The following is a 22,470-nucleotide window of genomic DNA, read 5'->3' as shown; positions in this document are numbered from 1 at the left end:
TGAGAAAAATTTTCAGGAAGCTGTAAGTATCAGTTCCACCCAACTGTTCATTTTTCATTACATGTTCTGCTCAGTACTTGCTTATTTGACAACGATGTCCTCCCTAATGTAAAACACTGCAGGGAAAAGACTTCAGAGTAGTCAAGCAGTGAGGGTAGGTGTACCTGGGCTGGCAGATGGAGAATCCATGGATCGTGACTCACTGCTTCCCCCTGCACTTTCAGAATCACTGCACATTCCTCCACTCTGGTTTCCAACTGACCACGATCTGAACGGTGGTGGCCCTCGCACTGCTTTTGAAAAGAAAGTCCACTAATTCCAAACATCAAAGACAAAATTTACTTTTTTTTTTACTGAAGACTATGATTATATTCAAAATAGGAAAATACTGCAAAAGTTACATGAACATGCAATATAGTGAAAAAAACCCCAGGCATATATACCTGTAAAAGCTTCAGGAGCTAGGAAAATTATTTTCAGAAACTCAACAATTGTGCTTTTGCAGAAGACCTGCAATCAACACGGAATTTACAAACCAATGGATTTTCAATTGCTAAAGCTAATTGAAATAGTTTAGTCCACTGAGCTTGACAGTACTTGCTGTTTGAATTGTATCTCACATTTCTTATCAAAGTATCGAGGTACGCATACAGGCAGTTTTCCATTTCTCCTTATTATGCTCAAGTACATAATGTTTTATAGGCTTTGAACTTGATAATAGATTTTTAACCCTTCAGTGTTACATTTCTGACTGAGACACCAAGCATTTTTTTTTTAATTTTCTTTTTTTTAAATTTATTTATTTAGAGACTGAGCTCCAAAAGAACTACAGAGGAACTACCTACAGTCAAAATTCATTTGAAAATTAGAAATGGCCTGGTCAAGTCTGGGACAGACATTACTGAATTCTCATCTTAGCTGAAAAGGGTAAAATCTCTGTTATTACCCTAAACATTTGGATCCACTTTTTTCCAATTTGCCACTTATCAACTCTACGTATTTGTGCATTTCACGTCAAAGTTTAGAAGTGACCTTACATAACACAGTGCTATGCAGCTAAATTTAAATGCAAATGTCTGAAGGGAATGGTAAGTGGATCATTTGCTCTACCTCAGGAGGGTGAAGACACTAGAAATGTTCTATGGTTGCCCATATAGTAACCTAGACATATAAAGATAATTCTGCACCACTTCATTAAAATGACTTGAACATTATTCTTCATCTCTCAACCTCAAGTGGATGCACACTGTATTGAAAAACAATGCTGTTGGCAATCACACCTTGTTAAAGTACTTTTCTTAAGTGCATTAAAAACAAAAGCCACACACTAACAAAAAGGATCTTCTGGGGACTTCAGGTATGGAAACCACATTACCACAGTCTGAAGGAGATGGCGGCTCTCTTTCATCAAGATCATCTGCAGATGACATAGTCCCAGTGGAAGGTGTTCGGGGAAGTCGTCTTTTAAAATCCCCTAGCAGATGAGAAAAATTTTCAGGAAGCTGTAAGTATCAGTTCCACCCAACTGTTCATTTTTCATTACATGTTCTGCTCAGTACTTGCTTATTTGACAACGATGTCCTCCCTAATGTAAAACACTGCAGGGAAAAGACTTCAGAGTAGTCAAGCAGTGAGGGTAGGTGTACCTGGGCTGGCAGATGGAGAATCCATGGATCGTGACTCACTGCTTCCCCCTGCACTTTCAGAATCACTGCACATTCCTCCACTCTGGTTTCCAACTGACCACGATCTGAACGGTGGTGGCCCTCGCACTGCTTTTGAAAAGAAAGTCCACTAATTCCAAACATCAAAGACAAAATTTACTTTTTTTTTTACTGAAGACTATGATTATATTCAAAATAGGAAAATACTGCAAAAGTTACATGAACATGCAATATAGTGAAAAAAACCCCAGGCATATATACCTGTAAAAGCTTCAGGAGCTAGGAAAATTATTTTCAGAAACTCAACAATTGTGCTTTTGCAGAAGACCTGCAATCAACATGGAATTTACAAACCAATGGATTTTCAATTGCTAAAGCTAATTGAAATAGTTTAGTCCACTGAGCTTGACAGTACTTGCTGTTTGAATTGTATCTCACATTTCTTATCAAAGTATCTAGGTACGCATACAGGCAGTTTTCCATTTCTCCTTATTATGCTCAAGTACATAATGTTTTATAGGCTTTGAACTTGATAATAGATTTTTAACCCTTCAGTGTTACATTTCTGACTGAGACACCAAGCATTTTTTTTTAATTTTCATTTTTTAAAATTTATTTATTTAGAGACTGAGCTCCAAAAGAACTACAGAGGAACTACCTTGAATATCTGTGTTGCTGGAAGATCTCTTCTCTCTAACCTTTTGTGAACGATGATAAACTGGGCTTCCCACATCATCTAACGTCTGAGCAGGAAAATCTCCTGAACACTGAGATAAGTTACCATGGGATGTATGGATGCTGTTTGTTGATTGCTTATTAAAAACCCTTCAGAAAGAAGAAAGTAATTTGAAGAATGAATAAGACAAAATTTAATGAAAAGTAATGAATTTTTTTAATCCCTGGGCACTAAAAATGCTACATTTAGTTACCATTAATGAACATACATTTTTGACATGTCGTTCTCAAAATTAAATTTAATTCCAAAATTATAAAATAAAAATATAAAAAGAAGGGTGGCCCATTTATTTTCAATTAAATATGTGAGATTTCCCAGTGTTTTCTCTCCACCCAGGGAGAATCAGCTTTTCCACATCTCTTCATGGTATTATGAACATTATCTAGCAGACTTTGAAAAAACAGCCTATCTGCTCATCTGAAGATAAGATTAATTCAGAAGCCATTGCATTCTATGATGGTGCTTTCCCCCTCCAAAAGATTCTCTGACCAGCCATCAGGACCATCCACCTATAGGCATTAAGGTGTTCACATGCTGTGCTTTTTAAACGTGTTGAAGCTGCCAGAGTGTCAGCCCATTTTGAAAATCTGCTCTCATTATAAGGACAGAATACTGTTAACAGCAATTAATGTAAAATGCTGAAGCACCCTGGGGACAAAATGGCCTGCTGTCCAAGTTTAGCAGTCAGGAAGCTGTTCCTTAATCAGTTCTACCCTATCAATCTTAAGGGAAACAGAGACTGAAAAACATTAAAATTTGCATTAGTTCAAGGAACTGTCCCTTAAATTAATGCAGATTCAAACAATAAAAATGATCAAGTACATGAAGAATCACAAGGCTGTGACAAAGAAAACAAAAGGTGGGGAGAGAGGAGGAGAAAAAAGCCACTCCTATAAATGTCAAGCAGTAAATAGCTGGGAGAGCACACAAAGTGTTGGAAATTTCATGCTCATCAGTTTCTCAGGGAGCTACATAGTTAAATCCCCCTAAGTCAAAATTTATGAGTATAGCCTAAATCAGTCTTAAAAGGCAGGAAATTTACAGACAAGAATTAAGAATATCAGCTTTAACGTTGAATTTCCTGCCTTTTGTTGGTAGAAGTCTGACTCAAGCATTCGGTTTTTTGTATTTAGTTTCCTTTTGAAAAACAATGACGATGCTTTCCTGTAGAACTGTGAAACACACAGATTGAAATGGATATTTTGGTGCTTTAGTGCCAAGATGACTATTTTACAACAAATTAAAGGTGGAAAAGCATTTGGCATGCTGACACAAGGAGCTATCTTTGTCTTGAAGTCTTTACTTCCACATTAGCTGGATCTTTCATAGTTTAACAGTAAAAACTTCCATTTCATACAGGTTGGAAAAAAATAATTAAGTTATAACATCTCCCCACAAATGGACTCTGAGCTTTTTTAGGCACATAGCATGAGATAAAAATCGAGGAACACTTCCTGCCAAAAGGTTGCCAAATGTAAACAGTATGAAAGAAGCTACTATATGTAGCAGCAAGGCCTGTAGAAGAGGAAAACTACCTCTTCAGACTTTCTAACCTGATTATCAAGTACGACTGCCACACAACACTACCAAGTCCAAAATTTACATTTTTAGTATTAACCAGTACGTACATTAAAATAGTAACAAGTCAAGTCTTGCACAACAACTGTCAATGTTTTAGCAAGCCTTACTGCATAAAATGACATTCTGCTTTGATGTCAACATTGTATATAATCTACAATCTAAAAGGTGAGACAAAGACAATAGTAAAGCATGGTAAAACACCAGGATTACTTTAGTTCCTCCAAAAACATTGTTTTATTGTTAAACACATTAACATTCTAAGTTATTCTAAGTTGTTCCATTCTAAGCCAAGCAGTTGCCACCTGTACTTTGGCACTTACCCATCAACCTGGGAACTCTGGGTTTCAAAACAACCTGATTCAACAGGAACACCATCCTTTGGCAAACTTTTCACAAACTCTGAATACTGCTGACCAGGGTCATAGAGTTTGGCACTCTCACAGAGGGACTGGCAGTTAACTGGAAGAGACACAACCTGAGCATGCTGCAGCTGGAACAGGTTAACTGTTGCCTGTTGGGAGAGAAAGATTTTCATTATTTGTAGATCATTTACTAAATATTTCACTTATGCTTTGCTCAATCCAAATTAATGCTGTAGCAGGAGATTATTTGAACAGTAAGACTAGAAACAGTAATGTGTTAGTTCGTGCAAGTCTGAAAATTGACTGTAAAAACTTCATCTGTAATAGGGATACGAGTATTTCTCTCCTCTCTGGGTTATTGAATCCTCCCAGAGGCAAAGGCAATTCCAATTGCTTCTCACTTTGCGTTGATCAAGATAAACAGCAAGGGCTTTTGCTATCAAAAAGGCTTTTTTCATGTTCTGGAGGGAATATTAGTCATCACTACAACGATGAAGTAGTTGGAATTCCAAACACAGGTGAGCTCCGTATTGTCTTAAGGCATGAAATGGACAAAACTCTGTCCCAACAGACAGATTAACTGAACACTTTCTTCATTAAATTACATAACATTTCTAAATGATTTTATCACATGCCAGAAACCAGAAAAGGGGGACACTGCATAACAGCTTCATCAGCTTTCAGACTGCAAAGCAGTTTGCAATTTAAATATACTTGAACTGACAAGTCTGTCTATGCTTTCTTCTCTTCTTATGGGTTGGTTTTGGGGTTGCTTGTGGAGCAGGGTTAAGTTTGATGTTTTATATTCCTTCCCTGGCCCAGCATTAAATTGTCATTGTCTCATCCAAATAAACCAAAAAACCCAAACAAAAATCCCCAAACATCTCATGGCATAATGCGTTCTTATATTCTTCAAATTTTTTTTTTAAATTGTGCATGTAATATGCAGTTTTGACCATCACTTCCCTATTACACACAGTAAATTAGTATATTCAACTAGTCATAATGGATCCTGCAGTAACTGAGACTGCCATCAAGGCTGAAGTGTGTTAATGTCTGTTCTGGGCTTGATCTTTGCTAATGCACTAATTAAAGCAAAGAAAGCTGTACTCTTAAGCAACAGAGGAACACTACTGCCATCAAAATTTTGAGAAGATATTTTATTTTATATCATTTTATATAATTTTATAATTTTTTATTGTGTAGTCAGGGTGCTTGCAAGGCAACAGCTCATGAAACACCCGAAAATGTTCAAGACCCGCCTCCCCATATATTTTTTTTTAACTCCTACCAGAAAGAGAACACAAATAGATTAAAAGTATTCCTTCTTCTTCTGTTGGCTTGACATCTGTCCTTTGAAAGATTTCTATTTAAAATAGGGCTTATGGGGATCTTAGTTTTAACAATATATAAATATCTGTGCAAAATGTATTTTAAAAACCATGCTTACAGCTTTAAGAGTAAGATCACACTGGTAAATAAGCTCCCGAAGCTGTGTTAAAACATCACTTTTAAAGCTTTCCAAATCATTTCTTTTTTCTTCAACCTCTGCCATGCTTGTTTTATAGTGTTCATTGGCTTCTTCAGCCTAAAGAAAAAACACAAGTATAAAGAGTTGATGGACTGCAGGCCTTGATACTAGAAGCAAGAAAAACCACCACTCAATATGTTTGTATTTGAGATTCCCTTTTACGATTAAAAAACAAAAGAGCACAGAATGATTAAAATTAAAAATGTGAACTGAACTTACTTGAATACCCTCATTGGGAATGCGTGAATAAAACCAGTATAGGCTTAACTTTAAAAGCAAGGAACAAAACCTCTCTACCTTTTGCAGAGCTTCCTCTTCCAGCCTTCGCCTTTTTTCCAGTTGCTTGCTGAAATCTTTCACAAAGCTTCCACTTGAGCCAAGATGTTCTTCCTCAGCACGAGCAGTACAGGATTTTGCCTTTTCATACTCATCTTGACGCTGCGTATACAGCAACTTGGCTTTTCTTAGAGCAGCTTCCAGCTCTTGCTGCAGAAAGCAGCAAAAGAAAAAGCAGAAGAATCAACAGTATTAATTTTTCAGTTATTTAATGTAATGTTTAAAGAGACTTATGCACAGGTCAGTATGCTGCAGAACAAAGTGTACAGTCATTGAAAGATAATATCTTACAAATACCAGATTACCATGAAATGGACAGTTACATCTACTTTCAATAAGCCCCAGAGACAATGTGTCAATATAAGTGTGTAACAGCTTAGTTTGAAAGTTTCACCCTTTTGCAGAATTCTAGACTGAACCATTAGATATGAAAGAATTACCATTTTTTTCTGTTCTCGCTGCCAAAGGTCCTTGATCTCTTTCCTTTGTCTATCCAGCTCATTTTTCCTTCCAAGAAGGGGCTAGATAGGAAATATTAATGGAGTACATTAAAGGCATATAGGCTGGAATTTTGTTCTTTTAAATATTCTATAAAATGATATATACTTATGTCTTTTTTTTTAAGCATACCTGCACAAATTTGTTAGACTGGAGAGCAGCAGCTGTTTGTTGCCAAAGTTGACTGTTCTCAATATCATTTTGAAAAGCATTAATGAATATTGACTGGAATGGCATATAATCCTAAAATTACACAAAACATATTAATGTTCCAGGTAAGACAGAGGGATAATGACATTCTAAATGTCTGTATAACTGAACTATATTTTCAATTAAATTTAGTAAGGTATTTACTAAAATAGGTATGAATGTCAGTTATGAATGTAGAAAATTACTAATTTCTCATCTGCGATTCGTTTTACTAGGAAAAAAGTCTGCAAGTCCAAATCACAAAGCATACAAGACATTAGGCAGAAAAAAGAATATTGTGAAAACTGACCTGCATATTCAACAAAAATAGTATTACATATCCAAATTTCCCTAACAAATGGAAAGACGCAAAATGCAGATCTTTTAGTATAGTATAAATCAATTCTGTATCAGCTTAAAAATCCATTCCTCAACATCAGAGTTTTACTCCTGGGCAAGCCATCCAATAAAGACTCAAGACTAAGACATAGCCCCTAAGGTCTACTCACCTGGTGTCCAACAACAGCTTTAGCAGTTTCAGCCATTTTTGCTAAGTTTTTAGCACACTCCACTTCTGTTGAGAAAATTTCACGGTTACTGTTTACATTATAACAACAACAGTTATAACACATGCTAAATGCTTTTTACAGCCTTCCTTTAACAGACTACAGAGGGGACCACCTTCACTTTGTTACAGGCCTTTAATTATAGGAAATGCATGATAGCTCTGTCCACTTCAGTGGAACAGCTACTAATTTAGAAATCACATTATTGACAGTCTGCAGCACAGAGGCCTGACAACAGATTTAATTTCATCATGACAAAGCTGATTAAATGCCAGAAACAGCCACTCACCCAAGCTAAGCTTTTTTTCTACCCATGAGACTACATCCTTGGTATATTTTGACCATGCTTTAGCATAAGACAGAGCCGACTCAATTCCGCTGTCATTTCTTAGGAGCATGCTATCAACCTCCTCTGCTCGAAGATGTCCTGCAAATAAAGCATCCAACACAAAGAAGTGATTTTGAGACATGACCACACACTGAGAGCAAAGCCAGTATTAGCCAACTGTGAGTGCTTAAGCAGCTCTGATCTTGAGTTGGTCTTTAATGCTAGTTGACTCTAAACAGGACTGACAGAGGTTTTAGAACAAATTAAAGGGTCATAGTATTTCATCTGGAGTAGTCATATGGTCAGCATAACTTTCTTCAAGAAAGTGACCCAACAAAACACCAACCGTATGACAACACACAGAAGGTGCTTCAGGCCTTAGTTCTTCCCCCCGCCCCGCCCCCAAAGCAACCTGGGCTGATTATTTACAAAAGAATGAAGCCTTTAGAATAGCTTTTTTTTTTTTTTTTTTTTTTTTTTTACAGTGAAGTTGTAATGGCAGCACAGGTGTAAAAAAGTGACCAAGCAACTTACTTAGAACATTTTTAGAAGAAAACCCACACAATACAAAATGGTGTTTATCAATGTTAAATGAATGACCTACCTTGAATATCATCCCTTTCATGCAGTGAACCCCCAGACGCCACAGAAAGATTCTCAAAAGACTGTTGTACAGGAAAAAAAACATTAAGTTCGCAAAGAAAATCTCTCGCTGGAACTGAAAGCTAACAACATAAACAGCATTATCTGCCTCCTTTTTATTTGCAGATAGAGGAGAAAAAGCAAACTGCACCATAACTCCCTCTCATCTAAAGTACAATAGCTTTTAAACTCCCATTGCTGTCAAATGAGACATGATAAATAGCAAGGAATCATTATACACCTTTACATCAACAAGTTTGGAAGTCTGTGATGAAAGAGTTAAATATCAACCAGAATTGTTAAACAATTAAGTGAGCGCACCAGCTTTTCTAAAATCCCTCCCTATCTTTTAGAAACCATTTCACACAGACCTAATGCCAGATACATATAACAGACATCTTTCTACATGCCATTATGAGCCTGTACTTCTTCCTCAAGGGAATAAAGTTAGGATTTTTCATAAATTACTTGCAGGTGGTGCACTGTAGGCACAACAGCTGACTAGTAACACTTGCTAATGAGGCCCTGACAATCAGTACAACCTGACAGAATGTAATCCAATAATGAAAGGAATTTAGCACATCATGTCATCCCTACCTTTGTCCTCACACTGCATTTTGCTAGCCCTTTAAGTGTGCAAGTTGAATTATTTGTAGGACTGTGCTGTAGACCTGACTGCTCAACAAATTTAAATGAACAAAAAGTTTACTTTGTAACCACTACCCCCTTAAAAGCCAAACCAAAACAGACATCAAACTCTACACAATTTTAAATGGATAAACTACTTCTGAAAACTTTGAAGCACAAAGCAGACAGAAAACAAAGCTAAGAAATAGCTGCAAAGTGCCCTTAAGCTTTGCAAGAACAGCTTGTTTCCATTTTGACTCTGGCACTGGCTTATTTTCAGACATTTGCTAAAATGAAGCACAGTTATCAATGATAAAAGTAGTTTTGGTTTGTCGGGGTTTTTTAATGTAAATGAAAACTGATCATAAATCACACAAAAATCCCTCAACAATCATTGTTTACTTCTCAGCAAAAGCAGCTTTTCCATAGACCAAAACATGCAAGGTATTAATCATCAATGACATCAAACAGAATCTAACTACAGTCTAAAGACCTGCTTCGTTCCTAAGAAAGTGGAATACTATTACAGTGGCTGTCTAATACAAGAAAGTTTCAACAAAATGGAAGGCCTTTTCCAGAACAGGTGGGAAATCTATCCGAAGCTGTCCCCAACTAAACTGTTAAAAAACCTCTAAAATCTTCATTTAGCAATGGATCAATATTCGGTTGCAGAGAAAGCCTGAAGATTCCTAGATTTAGTTCAGATTTTACATAAAATAGTACTGTCTTCAAGTAGATTTTAAAGTTGTTAGGGAAGAAAAAATAATAAGAAGAAAACCACCATACTTTATATTAACTTGATGCACTTTTAGGTTCTGGTCCTAAAAATTATTTCCCATTCTGTAAGACCTAAATCACTGCAGTCCTGAAAACTGCTCACTCCTTTCCAGTAAATCAGGCACACTAGTTAAGGCAGCTAATCAAAGGTCACTCATTCACATTCACTCATTGCAAATATGTTATACCACATTTTAGAAGGAAACATATATAAATACTTTTATCTATGTCCTAGAACTTATTATCAGAACTTGATCCATACAGCTTGCCCCCTCAAGCAACCAATGACTCATCCCAGTAGTTCTAGCAAAAATTAAAAGCCTGACTTCTAGGTAGATTTCACTTCCAACTTCGACCAGTCTCCTGTGTCTTTTTTGCCCTCATTACCCAAGACTCACCCTGACACAGGCAAATCTCTTCACACACTTTGAAAATTTTATCCTTCTTTATTATGCTCTCAGATCTGCACAGCATCAAATAGCATTCAAATAGCTTGTTGAGTAATGAAAGGTCAGACATGTCTGTCTGGTCTCTTCCAGTATATTTTACAGCTCTTTTGTTTTTAATTTAAAAACATCTTTGCTTCCACCTTGTACGTCTGGTTGAACTACAAAAGCTAAAACGAGAACAATTACATTTGCTAAGAGGGGGTATACATATTTAACTTAAGCTTCTAAGTGGAATGCCTGCAGTCAAGAGAAGCAAGATCAGCACTGCCCACCCCCTACCTTGGAGCCATCCTCATCAGCTTAATTAGGGAGGTCCCTAACTAAAGAGACAATTAAAATATTTCTCCTTAATCAACCCTCAAAGTATTTACATGTTAAATTCTACCAAAATGTTACGCTCTGTTTAAAATACAGCTAGCTGCTATGATCAACCACTGAACACACACAACTACAGAAAAAGTTAATATAGCTATTAAATATTTTGCATTTAACGCCTCTTAACACTCATCATCTAGTTGGCCTCCAAATGGCACTCTGAATTGTAAATCCAAGTGAAATGATTCACCTGTTAAATGTATATTTATTTGCCTAAGTGAAAATGTACTTAATACAGATTTCTAAGAAACTGAACTATGTTATCCTACCTGCTCTAGAATTTATAATTGTTCATCTTCACATTAGGAAAAACAGGAGACACTACAAAAGCGAGCTTTTAAATATAAGCTGGTGATCTCTGAAGCATCAAGAATGGAATTCCTTCTTCATTTCGCTATATTCAAATTTGCCCTTGGCCTTCCCCCCACCCCCATGTTCAGAAGAGTGATCTTTTAGACAATCATTCACGTCACAATACAATATATAAGACCATCTCATTCCACAAGCATGTATTTTTACAATGCAAAACCATTTCAGGATTAAAATGTTGGCAAATTCAGCACCTTCCTTCTGTTGGTGAACCAATTTGATGAACCTGTACTTCTTCAAATAATCTCATTTAATTTACATGAGATGCTGGGTTCTATGCTATTTTATTTTATACTTTTTATCAGCAACCTAATTCTAAGTTTGCCAGAACCAGTTTTCTGGGCAGCCTACTTTTCTTCCATATTGTTCATGAAGGTAAGTTTTGTAACAGCTACAGAAGCAGAATTTGTGTGATAACACACATGGGAGAAAGATGAGTTACCAAACATAGTGAAAATTTGAAAAGACTACTCAGCTGTAGCTGCATGGCTTGCTGCACACAAGCCTGTGTGAAGAAATGCTAAGTCTTAAATATGTTTCAACAAAGCCTTAAAAAAACTTTAAAAATTCGCCATCTAACATTTTTAACCTTGCTACAACTTAGCTTGTAATACATACTAATTATCAATTGTATCTTCCTTGCATGTTACTCTTATTTGATTTACCTGAAAGTCTGTTGCTAGATACACAAAAATTCAAAACAGAATTTGGTTCTGAGCATCTTTCAATCATACCTTCAGAGTGTTTAAAGGGAAGTTTAAAACATAAGTGTTTTTTCTTTGACTACCTATAAGTTGACAGTTCTTTTAGTGAATTGTTGCTGAAACAGTTACACCACAAAGTGGGCTCTGAAAGAAGGAAAGCTCATTTTGTCATGAACACTAGTCTCTAAAAGCCAAAATGAGGTCACTAAACCTTTGGTTTCCAGGTTTAACAGGTAATAGTCTAACTACTTCAGTGAGCAGTCATTCAAGTATCTTACTTTTCAGTATTTATTTTCACTTAACAAACTAAAAAATCTTAAAAACAATGACAGCAGGCAGTCCTGTCGAGTCATTGCTATCATTTAGAATTGAGAATACATTCAAGTATTTGAAACCTTGAATACACATTTTTCCTGGGTTGAATCTTCTTTTTAAATTCAGACGACTCCAAGTGTCCCAGCCCCATGATACAGAGAGTTTCAGTGGAACTGAAGTCTCCTTTAACAGATATCATTTTACACTCCAAGAGAACGTGCTTAGCCTACCCTACTTCTCCGAGATACAGGAAGTCCCAATGACGAGCCATTGTCTACATCTCCCATAAGGAAGTCTGAAACACTGCCAGAAAAACAAAGAATTGTGTTACTTCATCACTTTACCTCACCAAGCAATTTTGTGTCACTGAATTCAAAAATTCAGATAGTGTTACACTAAGTCCTGTAAAAGTTCTGCAAACCATTTTTAGTAATGGTCTTATATTCCCTGCAATTTCTATACCATCCTAGATTTCCTTATTAAGAAAGAAACCCCAAACTGATAAAACCACAAAGCAGTAAAATTGTTCTAGATGTAGTTAATTTAAATTACTTTATCAGAAAATAGTTGTCCAAAAGAAAACTAAAGCTTTTGTTATTGTTGAGCCTTAATTTGATTCAGCTCCATTGAGTTCTTTTAAAAACTCTTTCTGGATTCCAACTTACACGTTTCCAAAGGTGAATGCCAATGTTTCAATGGAGGAAAATATTTCACTGAAGAGTTCTCTCTTGTTTTCCTCATTAACTTCTTTGAAGTTCACCGCTTACCAAAAAAAAAAAAGAAAAGAAAAAAAGGCTGAGAGGTGGATCAATCAAGCAAGTTTACTAGGCCTAGAGACAAATTTTACACACAAAGTCTCCTACAGAATATGCAACATTATGCTTTTCTGAATAATTGAAAAAACACACTTTTAAAGAAGATTAGTGAGAAAGTAAACACTAAAGGAAAAAATTTAACACAATCCAGATGCTTCCCACAATGAAGTCAGATTACTCTTTCACTTCCTGTATCTTCCCACTTAAGGAACAGCTTTGTGTGGAAACGTTGGTAATGCATGGAAGACAAAAACAGTCATTTACCAACTAGAGTTAAATCACACAGCAGCAGCAGCACCACAAAGGAGCTCACAAATACAGTCATATTTGAAAAGCTGTTTCTTTTCTGAGTAGAAATTTCAGAGTTCCAAACAGGAGCAGTAGCTTGTGGGGATGCCCCCCCAACCATATGCAATCCAGAACACAGCATTTCTGGCTTGAGAACAGGCAAGCAGAAAGCTATCAAAAGGTGGAGTCCCCTGAAAAACCCTTCAATTACTAGCTCCATATTCCGGGAAAAGCCACTCGGCTTTCCCTGTTAGAAGTGGGGAAGAAACTCAGCATAACTATTGGTGGTCCAAACTAGGAAGAAGAGTGTTACTGGACAAACTAGATAGTTTAAAGTGGTGATCAAGTACTCAGCCACTTAACACAGCCTTCAGCATGCTTCCATGACAAGCTGGAATAATGAGACAAGAAGAATGATTCATCCAGAGCTTCTATTAACAGCTACTAAACGAGAAGAGGGAGAGGGAAAGGAGACGACAAAAAGCACAACCATTTTTGTCTGTTTCCAACTTAACTCCTTAATCAATGGGGACTGGGAGATTTTTTTGTAGAAAAGCTGCAATACACTCCTTTGAGCTGAAGCTGTACCCTCTGGATGGAAGTTTCTCCCAGTGTTACATTGTGAGAAATGACCATTTCACATTAGTATTTTTTTTTCCGATTTACTTTTTTTAAGTTTATTTTTTTTAAGCAATGCAATACTCAATTCTCTAGATGTCTGAGTCACACATGCTCACACCTATTTCAGAGATACTGCAATGACATGCATACAGGTATTCACCCCACATCACTTTTTGCAAAATCTAACAAGGTTAATTTGTCTTCCTTACATTTCAAGTCCAAATAGAACACAATGACTTGTAGAAGTAGCAAAAATAAAATAATGTTATAATGTTGCCCACTCTATACAAATTTTCTCAGCAAATTAACAGGCTTTAATCTTAAAAAGTATTTAGCTTCCTGCCAGATGCCTAAATACTAATGGGTAACAAACAAAGAAAGTACAGTAATCTGCTCCCCCATTAGACTTCCTTTGTGAAAGGAAAAGTTTTTAACCAGTAAAGTAACACAGTTAAATCAATTCCTTTTTACACAGTGTGTCAACAGACTTGATCAACATTTTTATAACAATTATTTCTATACAAAGCCATTACAGAAAACACATATTCCTCTCAGGGGCAATTTTTACAATTACTTGCAGATACGAAATAATGTTGTTGTAAGCCTACAGCAGAAAACAATTCCTGCATATTACAAAAACACTACCAGTCTCTGTTGACACAGTTCACGGCTAAATTACAGCTTCTCCTACCTCTTCGTTCTGCTACACTTTGTAATTACACAAAAAAATGCCTCTGGCACCTTTGTTTGAAAAGAGACTCAGTAAAGCTTCCCAGATGATTTTTCTTTTAATAACTTTGTAAATTGCAGTGGATTTCTTTTTTTTAAATTCAGGTTAGTTGAAAACCTCAACTTTCCAGAAATAATGCTGCATATAAGTCCAAACTTTGCGTTCCAAATCATTAAGCACAACAGTCACAATGAGACCTACTGATTATTAGCCACTAACGACTGGAAAAATCATTTAAGAGCCTGCATGAAATGCGAATTGCTTCAAAATTAGAAGGAATTAGCAAAAACTGTGCATTCAAAGCACTTACCACTGAAACATTCATATATCCATTAGCCGCAGTGTCTTTGGAGAGAGAGCACCTCTTTCACTTAGTCAACAAGACATTAATACAGAGAGCCTTTCCCTAAAGAAACGCCGTCTGTTTCACTCTGTCTTCCTGTTCCAGGAAGAGTTTTGTTAAGCTTTACACTTCATATGCCAGAGAAATCCTTTCTCTTCAGGATCCATCACAAAAGGAGTAACAAATCTCAACGTTTTTCAGATTTACTTCTTTTCACTTTTCCCAAAACAGGTTAGTCTAATCTCCTAGTAATTCAGTAGAATACCACCAGCTTTTTTCTAGCTTACCACTGGAATGCTGATGTACTTAACGTCAACTTTAAACCACGCACTCTCTTTCCCCAGGACATCCTGACTGCACACAATAGCTACTGACAACAATGAACTATAGTAATCTTTCCATGTCTGGAAATGACAGCTATCTATCTACAGTTCTACAGATTTCAAAGCAAGTATACAACTAGACAACTCTTTTAAGCAAGATTTCAGGTGACATATAATGAACCTCAATCATATGACAGTGATACATTAAAATCCAGCACCAGAAACGCAAGCCTAGCTTACACTGGATCTCTATTTCCAAAGCTGTCTTCAAGCTGAGGTGGGTTTGGCAATCTCATCAAAATGCTGCAGTATGATGCAGTTTCAACTCTTGGGTCATGCCATCAAAACTTTTTTGAATCAAGCACAGACTAGGCTGGGGAACCCAAAACAGCCATGGAAGTTTTGGAAGTGAGAATCCCAGAAGCTAAAGCAGTGACTGAGGACATTTGAGCAATGCTTCTAAAACTATGAAGAAAAGGCTGACAGCTGTCAAGACTGAAGGGCAACCAGTGCCTTTAAAAGGTGATGCTTGGATAGTTCCCAGTGAACTCACAAGCACATAGCCCACGGGACACAGCCATGCTAGAGTCTGCACAAGTTCACTTGCTGCCTCAACCCTGCTGCCCATACACACATGCAGGACTGACAACATCAAAGCTGCCTTGCCAGCTGTCTGCAGAGCCTGGACAAGTCAAAACTAAACCAAGCTCACAGAATTTGCTCTTTGCAGATTAATTTTCTCATACCTGATAGATACATATGGTGACATCACAATTTTTTTAGACAGGAATACATCTTCAATCCATACTTTACTAGCTGGCTTACTAGAAGTAAGCAACTGGCTGACTTCTTGGAACTGAGTATCTTTGCAACCAATTTTATCTTTAACATCACAACAGTGCTTTCAAAAACGTTTCAGAACTATTTCAAAAACAAAACCACCACCCGAGCAAACAAAAAACCCAACAAAGACAAAAGGACCACTCCCTCTCCCAAAACAAAGACTTATAATACTTCTTGTTATTACCTCTCTTCTTCAATAATATGTAAAGTAAGTGGGGAGAGGAACATCAGTAAAGAGCAATAGTATGGAGATTGGAAAGAGGCAGAAGAATATTCTTGTATCCTAGAGAGGATCAACAAGCTGTCCAGGCCCCACTGTTCTACTTTTAGTTCTTAGTGCCATATAATTTCACCAGCCTGTACTTACTACCAGGTCTGGCAGCCTCCTCAACTTGAGCTGGATGCCAACAAGACAATTTCAAGGAACTGTTTCCTACTCCTTCCATAATAAGTTTTGCCCTGAATGTACATCATATATACACCAACAAAACTCAAATAACTTCATCTTGCTTGAGGTATTTCTTTTTGATGCAGAACTACTACGAAAAAAACTATGCCTAAATAGGAAATTTCTGAAAACAAAGGTAACTTTCAGCTTTACCAGGAATCAGTGTTCATTCTAATGATTAAGTCAAAGGGTGTAATTAAGAGCAGAAGAAGAGTAGAAACTTGAATTCAGCATGGATGGGATCAGGAGAATCATGTACTCAGGAGCCATCAACTATTTAAAGGCACTGAGTGGAAAAATAACTATGAATATGATACCGTGCCAGAATGGGAAGTGACTTACAGAAACAGGAATCTGAACAGGTTCCAAGCAAGATGTTCCAAGTAAGTCTCAATTCTTCTAGGTCAAGTGAGGTATCATTTAAAAGACATTCTTCATTAAGCACTCAAGTAGGCATGTATAAGTAGTAGAGTCCAAAGAGGCCCAGTGAACCATGTCATGTTCATGATATAACCAGAGAAATCCAATGTGTCATGTCCCACTCTTCTCACTGCCATTCTCCTTCAACCTCAGTCCAAAATAGGGCAAGCCTAACAAGTCTGTACTGCCAAGCATGATTCTCTGTAGCAAGATTCAGATAACATGTTACAGCTAGTTTTTCCTTCAATCTGTCTAAAAGGAAAAGCATTGGACATACAAAGCAGAACCACAAGCACATTTGTATCATGCGCATTGAAGGTCCTGAGAAATGGCTGAGAGGCTTGAAAGAGGGTCAGGAGTACTCTAATATTTTGTTAAATATTCACACTTGCAGTAATCTAAAGGGAGGCAGTCTATCTGCACTGGACATGTTTAAAGCCCGGTGCAACTTCTCATAGTTATGAGAACACTTCACAAGACAGAGGTCACTAAGGCTTCAAAGTTATTGTAACTGATTTAATGAAGAGCAAAAGGCATTTTTTTTTGCTATAGTAGCAACTTGTTCCTGTATGAAGTTCCAAAGACAAAGTAGATTTGAAACCCTGACATTATGCAAAGACTCAAAATCCAGGAGGTGGAATCATGTGTAAATCCCAGCTTGTTTCTATTTCATCCTCTCCTAAATAAGCATCAGAATTTTTCTATTTCAGGTTAATTTTCTTCCTAGTCATAAATCCAACTACAGAGTGCTTCCATATCTTTTTATAGTTCTGTCCTCCAATGACAAGAAACAGATGAGTCACATGAACTGTTCATAATGTCACATTAACAAAGACAGGGAAGACAGAGGAAAAAGGATACTGGATATGTTCTACCAGCTCCTCACATTCTTGTAGCTTCCTGTTTATTCAAAAGTTGCATTACCTCTAGTGAAATAACCACAGCTGAAAACCTGTGAATGCATGTGTTACAGAGAGGTCACTGTAAGCAAACCTGAGGTCTGATATACTTACGACCATCACAACATGCTGTATTTTTATTTCCGCTTTCTCAGTACCAGCAGTCATACAGTTCAGTTTGAATATAAACTTGGAGCAGTATGATCCTCAGAAAAAAAACAGCTGTAAAAACCAAACAGGTGCTAAGGCAAACCGCCTTCACATTTACCACAGATTACGTTGGGGGAGGTAGTCTGTTTTCATACAGCAAAGGCTTCACTGTTCCCAGAGAAGTAGGACTGAAGCACCAGTCAGAAAGAGTCTTGAAGTCTTGAATCTCCCCATTTCCATCTCCAGAGGTGTGACAAATACAGTATGTGTCTGAGCAAGCACTGACAGGCATTACAAAAATCTTCATATCAAAGTACTTGTTTGTATCAATGGCTACAAACATTGAGGCAGTACTGACTGAGACCATCTTTAATGTGATCTGGAGTTCACCTTCCTTGCAATTGTGTGGCCAGGTCACACAGCCTGGATCACAGGAAAGACTGTTTGCCACAGAGCGAGTTTGTATTTACTTCAGCCAAAGGATCACAGAATGGTTTGGGTTGGAAGGGATCTTAAAGCTCTTCCAATTCCAGCCCCCCTGCAAAATAATGCAATCCCTCCACGACTGTAGCTCCTCTTAAACACAATATATTAACGGAGAGTGAAGTCTACCATACAAGTCTTACTAGTATATTTCAAGTGCAAACAACTAGATCTGTTCAGAGGAGAAAAGGTAAAAAGTATTTGTGAATATCTGCATTGCCAAAAAAAAAAACCTTAGTACTAAAACTATTTCTTCTGCTCACTATCAAGGTAAAGGAATGAATCCTAAAAAAAAAAATTCAAATAACAGCTACTTGTAAAAACAGGTAGAAACAGAAGCATATAAGGAAACGTACAAAACGCAAATGCATCTGCTCAGGGTTCAGTGCTGTTGAAACTGTATGATAGAACACTACACACCAAGAAGAGAAAAAAAGTATGGCATCAAATTCAGAAAGCTGCAAGTACTCTGGAGGAATGGATTATGTAATTTAGCGAAGTGCTTAATTCTCCACTTCTGAAGTAAAAGGGTAGGAGAGAGAATAGATAAATCTAGGTCTGGAAAACTGGCTCAGCACTAGAACTATAGAAAGTGGCCTTGGACTTCCATGGACTTTTAAAGTATACACAAAAAATTCACAAAAAGCCAACATAATTATGGACTCAATCAACAGCCTTACACCCAAGACAAGGAAAATTATTCTACTAGTTTACCTTGTGAACTTGGACAGTACAGACTGTGATTAATATGGGGCATTGCACATCAAGAATATTAATAAACTATGTAGTCCAGGAAGGATAGATGATATTGCAGTGGTTTTTGAAAATGTGATTTAGCAAAGGCTGATGTGGTATGATTTACTTGCATACCTTAGGTCACTTTTCCTCAACATTTCTTGAATTAAAGAACAGCTGAACGCTGTCCTGTGTCCACTGAAATTACGGCAAAATAGAGGACACAGTCATCTCACCACAGCACTTAAGCATGGAAACAGCTTGTCTAAGGTAGAAGTAGAATTACATTCACCAAACAATTAACATGTTCCCTAAGCATTGACTACCACTGTATGTGTGTACTTAACTCTCCCCACAATCAATCAACAAGCAAACAGCACCACGAGGTGATGCCTTGGAGTGGCTACCTGAAAACAGAGGCTAGACAAGATTAAGAGAATAAAAGTGGGTATTTATTGAAGGGCCTTCAATAAGGTACACTTATGGGCAGAGCCCTAGGGCTACACCCAAAATGGATGTCGGGTCACAGGTTTTTCACACTTTTATGAGTTTGGTCCATTTGCATATTGGGGTTAATTCTCCAATTACAATTTCAGGTAATGATGTCATTACCCCAAGTTTGTTCCCCCTTTCTAGAAGTTTAATTTACATATTTTGGGGCCTGAGGCAACAAGGTGTCCTTGAGTCCAGGCCTAGAGAGGATTTGTTATGTCTTACCAGAATGGGAGAACAGCAGTTAACAGGCTATATGGAGTTTCAGAGTTACACACAAAAGCAGTACAGGATCTGAAAAATATAAAAGCTAAATCCTAAGGCATCAGAGGGATACTCTCTGCGTTTCTGCTGTTATGTACAAACCTCTAAAGCAAGTTCAGAAGTTATAGTCCTGTCCCACGAGCATGTGAAATACCAGGTACAGAACTATAGGAAACACCACGTGTAACACAAAGTAAATGCAAAGTAGTCTCCTAGTACCTGCCAAGATCAAACAAACTGGCAAAACTATGTATCAACAGGAAGAATCCATAAGAAGCTTGTAAGAATCCAATATATAGGAATCCAGAAGCTAAACACACTAGCATTTTAACTGATATTCCCACTTTACTGAATCAACAATATATTTCAGACATACTAAGATAAATAGGAAACCAGAAGGAAAGCCTAGAAGAGGAAGAAAAACTAAGCTATATGTCTCTGAAGGAAGATATCCTATATGATTTAACACAGGCAAGAGGTAGAGATTTAACCCTACTCAAAGCTGGTTCCACAGTAATATACCAGACTCCAGAGTAGGAAGAGCTGCAGTCAAAGGTTACACAGAGAAGGAACAGGTTTAAGAGGCTGGAGCAATTGACTGCTTCACTATTTGCATTTTTCTGACATGCCGAAAACTGCAGTAGCAAAGATCAACAGTAGAAAGTATTAACATATGTCTGCAACACCACTTCTTGTTGCTATTAACACCTTTACTGACAAATGGCTATGATCCACTTGTGGAATTTATAACTGTTTGACCATTCAGATTTGGATTGCTCAGAGATTTCTTCACCTGATACAATACCATTCCTACAGATTCACAGAATTAGGCAAAGATTCTTGGCAAATCCCAAAGTGGATAAATGCCAGATTTATTACTCTGTGATATTATTCTGTGATACTCAGGTAAAGAAAAGCTTAAAATCAAAGGCTTGCACTTTTAGAATCCAATGTGGGTTTGCACTTAACTTCCTATAAGTAGAATTTTATCACATCAATGAGAGAACAAGCTGCTTAATATTACTCTTCACTTTGGGAAGTGTTTTTTTAAACAACTATTAAAGTATTAATCTTAAAAAAAACCCCCCAGTTTCTTCTGTATATGTAAAATTCTATCCATAACTCCAAGCCAGAGTCAATCAAGTCTAATTACAATTACTAATTACAATTTTCCATTAATATGGAAAGGTAGTTATTCCTTACCTTTTACTTTTGCAATAACTGTTCCTGCAGCACTAAGAATATCAACTGAATTTAGAGTCTGATGTTTATTTATCACTGCTTTTAAAACACGTAGCAACTCCCCCAGACGTTCATGTACTACTTGATGCAGGCCATCATGATTTTCTGAAAAAAGTAAAGGAGAAACTACATTAAAACAGTGAAATAACACCCAATCACATTACAAACCACTGTGATGGTATTCAGCTGCATGGAATTCTAGCCCATATTGAAGCAGAGCCTACTTAGAATAAAGAAATTGTTACAAGATAGAGTGATACTAGCAGTTGCCAATAGTAAACTTGCAATATTGTACATCATTTACACAAACTTACCTCTCACAAAAAGTCAAGCAAGTAAACTCTAAAAAAAAAGGGGGGGGGGTGGGAATTCTACACCAATACCCTAAGGTTTCTGAATTAAACCATCATCATCTACTCATGTCATTTCATCAACCACCATTTTGATAATTACATATATGAAAAAAGGTATCAACAAAAGCAGATTTTGATTGTTCATTAAATATTTCTTCACCTGATACAAATTCAACACCATTTCTGTATATTTGTAAATTAAAATTTCTGGCAAATGTTGGCTCATTTTTAATTACAGTATTAGCAAAATCTAAAGTATCTTTCCTATATAAGCCTAGATCTACAAAGATCTGTCTTTAGGCACATCAGTCCTGGTAAGTAACTTGAACACCTAAATTAGGCCTAATCAGAAAAATTCTCAAACACACACTCCAAGATAGAGATGCTTTTTACAGCATATGCCTCTTACTGTGTGTGTCTAAATCCCAACCCCATCTTAGTTTTTTAAAAAAATACTTCTTGTTGCATCCATAGCACAGGTTAAACCACAAGCTCTTCTGTTCTGTTATAGAAGAGGTGCTGGTGCATGGAATTAAAGTTTCTCATGTGCTAGAGTGCTGCGTTGCAAGTTGTGGTAAAAAGCTTTCAAAATCAGGAAAGTCTAGCTTATGAAAAAGAAAAAGAGGATCTAATACAAGCTGACTCACTTCCCCACCGAGCAGAGGCAATTCTGTGTTGCCTGTGGCCATGATAACAAACAGGTCAATACGGACAATTACAGTACAGTGCAAATTGATCCAGTGTTGCTCAGAGAATAGTTTCAACTCGGAGCCATTTTTTCTGGTGACAAGACACTAAATTTAGGCTAGAGGCACCTAAATTTTTCTGAGGAATCCACATTCTACAATATGACACATCAGTACAGTAGATCACTGCTGCCAAGTGTGCAGGTGGGGGGGGCTACACACAAATTATATATGTTTGTATCAGGTACAATAGCAAGTCTCCTAAGGACCTCTGTGCTTCAGGCTT

The 22,470-nt window shown here is 37.0% G+C and overlaps 1 protein-coding gene across 5 annotated transcripts in view; it reads right to left on the bottom strand.

Moving 5' to 3' along the window:
• Positions 1–22,470, bottom strand: part of ARHGAP29 (Rho GTPase activating protein 29) — a 52,578-nt gene that overhangs the window by 7,956 nt on the left and 22,152 nt on the right. For 2 of the 5 annotated variants that reach the window (XM_017729871.1, XM_017729872.1), the window contains exons 3-16: positions 21,107–21,250; positions 12,715–12,811; positions 12,280–12,352; positions 8,396–8,456; positions 7,753–7,890; positions 7,407–7,471; positions 6,841–6,951; positions 6,651–6,731; positions 6,172–6,360; positions 5,794–5,931; positions 4,302–4,492; positions 2,323–2,489; positions 1,647–1,772; positions 1,376–1,474 (exon numbers count right to left, since the gene is read on the bottom strand). In XM_017729871.1, the coding sequence (XP_017585360.1) occupies positions 1,376–1,474; positions 1,647–1,772; positions 2,323–2,489; positions 4,302–4,492; positions 5,794–5,931; positions 6,172–6,360; positions 6,651–6,731; positions 6,841–6,951; positions 7,407–7,471; positions 7,753–7,890; positions 8,396–8,456; positions 12,280–12,352; positions 12,715–12,811; positions 21,107–21,250 (1,680 nt within the window). Of the gene's footprint in view, positions 1–1,375; positions 1,475–1,646; positions 1,776–2,322; positions 2,490–4,301; positions 4,493–5,793; positions 5,932–6,171; positions 6,361–6,650; positions 6,732–6,840; positions 6,952–7,406; positions 7,472–7,752; positions 7,891–8,395; positions 8,457–12,279; positions 12,353–12,714; positions 12,812–14,813; positions 15,288–21,106; positions 21,251–22,470 lie in introns of those variants that run through there. The other 3 variants (XM_017729870.1, XM_008630266.2, XM_017729873.1) reach the window with 2 other exon arrangements.

Source organism: Corvus brachyrhynchos, unplaced genomic scaffold (genome assembly GCF_000691975.1).
Source record: "Corvus brachyrhynchos isolate BGI_N302 unplaced genomic scaffold, ASM69197v1 scaffold101, whole genome shotgun sequence".
NCBI classification, from domain to species: domain Eukaryota; kingdom Metazoa; phylum Chordata; class Aves; order Passeriformes; family Corvidae; genus Corvus; species Corvus brachyrhynchos.
Note: the sequence above shows the minus strand (reverse complement) of the source record. Positions and strands in the feature narration are given on the sequence as shown.